At 36.7% G+C, this 8,429-nt stretch overlaps 1 protein-coding gene across 1 annotated transcript; it reads left to right on the forward strand.

The window, feature by feature from the left end:
* The first annotated feature begins 3,383 nt into the window (after nucleotides 1-3,383).
* Nucleotides 3,384-7,695, forward strand: LOC129250724 (importin-9). Its single transcript, XM_054890326.1, has 7 exons — nucleotides 3,384-3,639; nucleotides 3,702-4,322; nucleotides 4,385-4,803; nucleotides 5,287-5,672; nucleotides 5,745-5,910; nucleotides 5,973-6,758; nucleotides 6,823-7,695. Exons 1-7 carry the CDS (start codon nucleotides 3,507-3,509, stop codon nucleotides 7,366-7,368), a joined length of 3,057 nt encoding a protein of 1,018 aa, XP_054746301.1. The 5' UTR covers nucleotides 3,384-3,506; the 3' UTR covers nucleotides 7,369-7,695.
* Nucleotides 7,696-8,429: the final 734 nt, after the last annotated feature.

Raw genomic sequence — 8,429 nt, forward strand, 5'->3', positions numbered from 1 at the left:
TCATTAAAAAAAGCTGAGGCAAGGTGGCACATTACAACTTGAGCACATCTACTGAGTCCTTCTTTGGTGGCTTGTCGTGCTGCAGTACGCACATCTACGTAAGGTTGTTCTGACTGGTTGGTGAGATGATGAAGATCGTAGGCTTGGATCTACATACGGTTTATTTTTCTTTATGCGGACTCTAGCTTGCTTTTTATTTTTGGTTCCAAGAATAGGTGGTGAGGCTGAACTGCATAGTATTGAAATCAAATCAAGTTTGAAGTCCTTAAGGGATAAGTGGTACCCTATACTTTTAGAAATAATAAAAGAATTCACGACTGCAATATCAAGAAAGTGAAAAAATATTCGGTGCCACCACTAGCGGCTTTTTCTGTTCAGCTCGTAGTACTTCTTTAGCTGATCTAACTTGTCAACGTTATTCATGTGCATATTATAGTCGTGTATTATTTCAGGCTTTTCGATTTCTTTGACAGAACCATCGCTTTGGCGTTGTTGTACCTTTACAAATTTACTCGGATCATCAATTTAGATAAAGCTGTAACCTCTCTTTTGTCAATCTATTTCATAAAGAGTATACCAGAATCACTAATTTGCCAATCATAGTCGCCCCGTTTTAATTGCTTACCAGGTCTAATATCGGTAGGAAGAAATTTTCGATTGGTTCGCACTGTTCCGCATCCATTTACCAACTGCTTTTTCAGTTCAAGAATCAAATTGAACGAAGTGAAAAAATTATCGAAAAACACTTTATGATGTTTTCCCCCAATATCAGTAGTTAAGCCGAGAACGACACGTTCTCCAAGTTTTTTTTCGACTAGATCTCCTTTTTTACCCGTATATAGTATATCTCGAACCCTGCTTAAGTTTTTTAGCCAATGTCATTTACATACGTATATACCGCGCGGTGGTATTCTTTTTGTACCAGGAACTTTAAACACTTTCCACACTAAGTCTTTTGATTATTTTTATTCCATTGGCTGAGTAATTAATTCATTAACACTTTATTTTATTAAAATTGTAGCAAACCGATGCTGTTCGTGCTTTTATTTACAAAATATGATAAATTCTGAGTAACACTTTAGTACTTCAACATTCTACTCATTTTGCGCGTAAAAAACATATATATTTATCTCTTTCAAACACTTGTTATATTTTTTTTTAGAAAATATAAGCTTAAACTTGCCTGTATAAGTGGTAAAAGAATTATATCAATGCGCATAAAATGCAGGAAAAACATTTAAATAAGTGGTATAAATTTTATACCAGCGCCCCGGAAAGAGTTAATAGAAATAATTCGAATATAAGCATAAAAATCAGTAAAAACACGCGTGTGAGTGTATATTTGGTGAATTTTAGTGAAGTGGCAAATTATAGTGAAGTTCCAAAGGGCATTTTGAAGGCAAATAATTATGAAATTATTATTTCCCGAATAATTTAGAGTTATAAAGAGTGTTCCTTAATACCTCACTAACATCTCCACCAGTATTGTTTCATTAAGACATTATAGTTTGCCAAAAATTGCCCAATATACATTATTCTAAATTTCAGCCAATTATTCTTTAAATATTGTATGTATCTATAAGACAGAAAAAAGTTTGAATTAAATAAATATTTTTTTACATAGAAAAAAAATATTGAAAATAGGCCTTCTTTTACCCGACGAAACCCATGTAAGCCCCTAAGCATCAAAGCTCGCTTCTTCGATTCGGTGAAGAATTGCCTCGTCAGGCATAATTCTACGATTTAAACGATTGTTTACTGGAACCGCGAAATCTTGAAACTGAATCTTGTACAAACTGAATCTTGATGAAATTCAATTGATATTTTTCCAATATAGAGATAGTTTTTAAAACTCTCCCGCTATATCACAAATAGTCCGCCAGAACTTCAGTTGGTGTCATGAGGATAGTTCGCCTAACCTAACTTCACAGGCAGTAGAATAACATAATCAATTTGTAATAGTAAAGATTTTTCTTTTGTGCGTTTAAGTCGCGTTAGTATGAAATTAGTAGACACAATTTCTCCAGCGAGAGATAATTAAATTACTGGTTTTTTAATTTCTTGCAGAATTTATTTAGAGGTAAGGACTAAGCTTTTTTTTTACCTGGAATTCGCAATAATGTATATTGGGCAATTTTTGGCAAACTATAATGTCTTAATTAATGCAACTTGGTGGAGATGTTAGGGAGGTGTTAAGGAACAATTTTTATAACTCCCAATTATTCGGGAAATAATAGTTTCGTAATTATTTGCCTTCAAAGTGCCCTTCACTAAAATTCACTAAACATTCACTCACACGCGTGTTTTTACTTATTTTTATACTAGTATTCGAATTATTTTTATTAAAATTAAATGCAAATGCATTTGCCCATATAATCAGTTTCCAATTTTAAACACGAATAAGAAGAACATTTGAATGACAACAATATAGTGTTGCCGGATGCCTGCAAATGAAAACAAAACTATGAACAAAAATGAAGTATTTCAGTTTAGTGTTAATGATGGGGATGGGGGTTTTGTGTCTCCTTACTACACACACGCACATGACGTTTTAATTTTGGGTTCAATGGTTTTAACACGGTAAGGAGTTCTACGCAAAAATACTGCGGATTGCGTAGCTAGAGTTAGACTGATGAGGGTTATTTTTTTGAAAGGAAACGAGTTTTTTAATAAAGAGAACTACGGCCGCCCTATTTGTTTTGCAGACATGATAATCGAATTTTTGTGGAGAAAATCTTTTTATAAAAGGCATGAGGACCCGTTTGTAAAACTGAACGAAGCAATACAATACACTTATAAACCGTAATTTTTGGCTATTAATTACTTTATTATATTTTGTGATACGCTTAATATCATTGTTATTAAGTTTCTATGAGTTGTATGTTTTTATTTTCAAAAATATTTCTCAATTTTAAATTACAGCAAGAAATACTGCAGTTTCACAATTAACCCTCCACTGAACATTCCTGCATACGAACTTCGTTTTTATTTCAGGTGTATGGCAATACCAACTTTTCGCTAAATTACAGAACTTTAACATTTAATTACTTAAAAACTATAAGGCTCCGGAGGGTGCGGTTTTCAGTTAAGATGGGGATACACCCCTCTATCCCCCTTTTAACCTTTTTTTTTCAAAGCAATAGACATTATACTAAATATTTCCCTTTGTATTCATTTAACATTAAATATCCAATAATTTCCATTTCCGCTAAACAATTTAAATTCGTTGATTTGACATATTGGTAATAATATATCGATACTGTTTATCGATTACTACATACACTTTTTGTTTTTTCTGAATTACCCTGTGTAAAGTAGGGGGTCTTCGATTTTCACAAATCAGCAACAATTGGTTTGCAAAAATTTGACAGTTGACAAACAGCTGCATATTAGGCGGGGAATTCATACCGCATGCAAAAATATTCCGTTTGTCATTCGTTTTCCAATCAATTGCAACGTGCCGATTTCAACTTTTTACTTATTTTGTGAAGAAATTCGAAAGTACAATGTCGCTTGCATTTCAAAATGCGGATTCTGTTAAACAAGCGCTCTTCGAGGAGTTACAAAATCTACTCAGCTCAGATACAAGCGTATTGCAGTCTGCCGAACAAAAGATCAAGCACCTCGAATATACAGAGGGTGAGGCGAATAGTTTGTTTTACGGTGCCTTGCAACCAACTTTGGCTCAATTTGAATTTCAGGTTATGGCGTCTACTTATCGGAGCTTATTATGAATCAGTCATTTGACCTGCCACTGCGTCAAATTGCCTGTATTATGCTTACGCGTTACGTGGAGAATCACTGGAGTGATAACGACGATGTGGCTACAGATCAAGCAAAGCGTACAATACGAAATATTTTGCCGAATGGATTATACGATCCCAATTCGAAGATACGTTCTTCGGTGGCGCATACTATATCAACAATCGCCACGACCGACTGGCCAACAATTTGGACCGAGTTATTCGATATTATAATAAAATGTTTGGGTGGCAATGAAGACTCGATTCATGGTGCTATGCAGATACTAAACGACTTTTCGTATGATGAGAAGCAAGTCAAGGAGTTAGGGCCCGTTGTTATTTCCGAGGTTTACCGTATCTTTGAATCGGAACAGAACTACAGTATTAAGACGCGTACTTCAGCTATACGTATCTTGAAGTCACTCTTCTTGTCTATTAGCATAAATATTGCTGATAAAAACGAGCAGGCAGCAATGATGAACTCAATTTTAAACAATTTCATGGAAAAATTAATGCACTATCTATCAATGAATAGCGGAACTACTTCGAATTTCATGCTCCGAACAGAAATTGTGAAAAGTGAGTACTTTTAATTGTTCACATATTAGAGCAGGAGATAAAATCTATGTTATCTATTCCAGTATTAACATTTCTAGTAACAGAAATGCCGAAATATATCCAACCTTACATGGAACGCATACTACCAATTATATGGCAGCTACTCACACAAATCGCAGATGTTTACGTTAAAGTCACTGTTAATCAAATCGAGCACAATCCTTTTCCTATCTCAGAATCTGCTGAAGACGATGAACTCACAAACTTTTCGACAATGATTATTCAAATCTTTGAATTTATTCAATGTATTATTTGTGCTGGAAAATTCCGTTCTGTAATCAAGAATGTGTTAACCGATTTGATTTATATCGTAATTGTTTATATACAAGTGCCTGAAGAACAGATTGAAGACTGGAACGAAGATCCCGAAAAATTCGTGGATGACGAGGAGGAAGGCGGTGTGGAATTGACTATTAGGCTGTGTGGCCAAGATGTCCTCGGTGTAAGTGTAACAAGCAGCACCGGTGACTTCATAAAAGCATTAATGCAAAGCGTCAGTCTCTTTTTATCACCGAACAATTAAGTGAGCTAATGTCCACTGCAATGCTAATATTCAATTAATTTACACAAGTTGGCAATTTTCACCTCTTCAGGCTCAGATAAAGAAGAGATTAAATTCCGTTCCTCCGACAATCGGTTCTACGTTACCGGAACGACCCGGATTTACTATATATCCGGCCAAGGGCTGCGACTCCTGCAACACTCGCCTTGCATGCATGTGGAATGTCTTTGCTGCTACAACAACAACTAAACTTTGCACTAATGCGTTTATGAAGATTTAACTCATATCAAACTATTTTTAAATTTTTTTAAATATTTTTTTATTTTTTTTATATATTTTTTAATATTTTTTTATATATTTTTTATATAAATTTTTTTTTATAAATATTTTTCTATTTTTTTCTTTAATCTTCTGCATTACAAGGCCCTATGTGATGAGCTTGGTCCCAAAGTACTGCCAGCATTACAAGAAGCTCTCGGTCGGCATATGAATGTAGCGGAGGCTGAAAAAACTGCTCGCAACCCAAATTGGTGGAAAATTCAAGAAGCTTGCATGGTGGCTGTGCATTCATATCGCGAACTTATACTTGAGACTGAAGACCAATTCGATTTATTGAACTACCTTAAGCTCGTTCGCAATTTGCTGAACTGTCAGGACTCTGCTCCTTTGGTCGGACGTGCCTTGTGGACGCTTAGCACTTATTCGAGATCAAAACTTTACAACCCACAGATGTTGGAGGAGATTTTGGTAGCAACGATACAAAGCTTGTCATCTGAAAAGCCCATAATATTGAAGATAAGTGCAGTGAGGCAAGTTTGATTGAATGCAGCTTTGACAAATATTAAGCAAAATTTTTAATATTAATATTTTCTATAACTCAGAGCTATCCATGGATTTGTGCAAGCACACCAAAAGTCGGAAGGTGATAAGCGCACTTTGATTCAGGGAAAACTACCCGGTTTTGTTGATGGAATTCTAGAGATAATACCTGGTTGCAAATCATCAGTGCTAACACTTGTTTTGGAGTGTTTGACTACCATCATAACGGTAATATTTTCCTAAACTCACACTTAAATAATAAGCAAATTTTGTGTTTTGAACATTTGCAGTTTGATCCATCGTTTGCTGCTCAGGCACAAGTAAAACTCATTCCTTTAGCGATCGCAGTGTTCTTGAAATACCCCGAAGATCCGTATATTTTGGAAATCGTGCAAGATCTTATTAAAGCACTCTTACAAAATCCGATGTGTTTGCAGCCACTGCAGGAAAAATTCATACCGACTATTGTTAGTATCCTCTCGTTGCAAGGCCAGCAAGCAAACACCGCCAAGCAAGACATTGCTTTAGATGTTTTAACAACGATTGTGCGATATTCAAAAGCGCCATTGTCAGCAGCGCTGGTGGAGAATTCGTTCCCCGCAATGGTGCACTGCGTACTGCGTTCGGACGATAATGCCGTATTGGTGTCTGGCGGCGAATGCTTACGCGCTTTTATATTTGCTTCTCCCGAGCAGATATGCTCATACAAAAATGGTGAAGGCCTGAACTACATCATGCAATTGACCACAATGTTGCTGAATCCGATGAACAACGAAATGACTGCTGGCCAGGTCGATCGTTTGGTCATTACCATCATCACAAAAATGGGCAATATGCTGGGCGAGAATGTAGATCTAATTTTAAAGGCTGTAATCAGTAAAATGCAACTTGCGGAAAGCTTAAAAGTGATAATGAGTTTGGTGGTGATATTTGCGCATCTCTTCCTCACACAAATGGATGCAGTACTGAATTTCCTATCGACTGTGCCCGGCCCCACAGGCGAACCTGCTATGCAATTCGTGTTCAGCAATTGGTTAGCGCGACAAACTTCCTTTTTTGGAGCGTTTGAACGAAAGGTAAGAAAGATGATTAACTGAATTTGGGTCGAATATTTTTTTCATAACATTTTTCCTTTATTAGGTGACAACGATGGCACTTTGCAAACTTTTCGAATACGGTGTGACCACGCAAGATAATCGTCTTACTTCCATCACTGTTAAGGAACAAGTTATATCCGATTCGCCTAGCACGCGCGTGAAAACCAGATCACAAGCGGCGGCTGCCCAACAGTGGGTTACCATACCGGCGCTAGTGAAAATATTTAAACTACTTGTAAATGAGCTGGCTCATTTGAAAGAAGCAAATCTCGCCGATTACGATGAAGAATCTGAAGACGATGACGATCCGTCTAGTGGTGCAGGCGGCGATAAGCCCTCTGGAAATTCGCCACCAAAGCCACGCTTTATATCCGACTTGTATTTCAATGAAGACGATGAGGAGAACACCGACGACGATCAACTTACCCAAGAGCTAATGAAGAATCCGTTATTCCAAACAAATATGGAGGAAAATCTTACGAAATTCTTGCAAAACTTCTCCAACAATGAACATTTCGGTATGTTCGTGAGCCATTTAAACGCAGCTGAAAAGCAAGTGCTCAAGTCTATACAAGTCGATGTAGCCTGAAAAACCCCAATCTACATACTCATCGCCAACTGAAAACACATATACATTTGCATATTTTTATACTACTCATAAATACGAAAAATAATTGCATAGCTGCATCGATTTCTGTTCAAAAATGCTGTTGCTCATTGCATTATTTTCATAAGTAATTTAACACTTCATATTTATTTTTGTTTTTAACACTCATATGTACGTTATTATATACATTTAATACTTGTTTGTTTCTCACGGTATCCGATGGCACATGCAGAAGCATTAATTAGCCGATATCGAGCAAGTAGACCAATAAAAAACAAAAAATAAATCATTAAATATTCCATTTTGGAAGATGTCTATTATATATTCAGCGAAAATTGTGCCAACTACATGCGATCGAATTCCATATAATTAAACCTGGTTGTTGTTGTTGTAGCAGTATCTTTGCCCTGTCAGCGTTATGTAAATTACCGGTCGTCTTCGTCTAGCTCATCTAACGGTAGGCCCAGGAAACTGGCTGTTTCGACGGGTTGGGTCCAGAGGGAGAGGGGTGTTAGATGAGTGGGTTTGTTGGGGCATGTGAAAAGGCGGTTAGTGTCGTGCGGGGTACCTTCACATGCCGGACATATGTTTAGTATGTCGGGGTCGATTCTGGATAGGTAGGAGTTTAACCTGCTACAATATCCAGAACGTAATTGTGCCCAGTACACTAGCCCTGTCTAGTGTACCGTATTTTACCTATTAAACCTGGTCTGTCCGATTGGGTTTTGCAAGTTTGAAAAAGTAGGAATTAAATTTAAAAATGCAAATACGCAACGAAAATTGGCAATTAACCTCGGCCTAAATGCCTGAGAGAACTTTTGGTGCCACACAATTATTAATACAGTTAAAGTGATAAATATTTGGGGAACGCTACTGGAATGCGGGTCCTTGGTCGGATATAAAACCGAGTCGTTCCGCTAAAGTAACTGAGCCGTAGACTGTCGTGGAAACGTTAAATCAATATTTTCGAAATCTGTTAGACTTAGATTTAGATTTATTTGGGGTTTGCTCCTCAATCTCATGTTGTTGTTGTTGTTGTATCA

Source organism: Anastrepha obliqua, chromosome 1 (assembly GCF_027943255.1).
Source record: "Anastrepha obliqua isolate idAnaObli1 chromosome 1, idAnaObli1_1.0, whole genome shotgun sequence".
Classification (NCBI taxonomy): domain Eukaryota; kingdom Metazoa; phylum Arthropoda; class Insecta; order Diptera; family Tephritidae; genus Anastrepha; species Anastrepha obliqua.

Coding starts and splice junctions, on each gene's coding strand:
- LOC129250724 (XM_054890326.1), top strand. CDS start 3,507: ATGTCGCTTGCATTTCAAAATGCGGATTCTGTTAAACAAGCGCTCTTC. Junction 4,804..5,286: donor GTGGCCAAGATGTCCTCGGT/GTAAGTGTAACA, acceptor CTGCATTACAAG/GCCCTATGTGATGAGCTTGG. Junction 5,911..5,972: donor GTTTGACTACCATCATAACG/GTAATATTTTCC, acceptor GAACATTTGCAG/TTTGATCCATCGTTTGCTGC.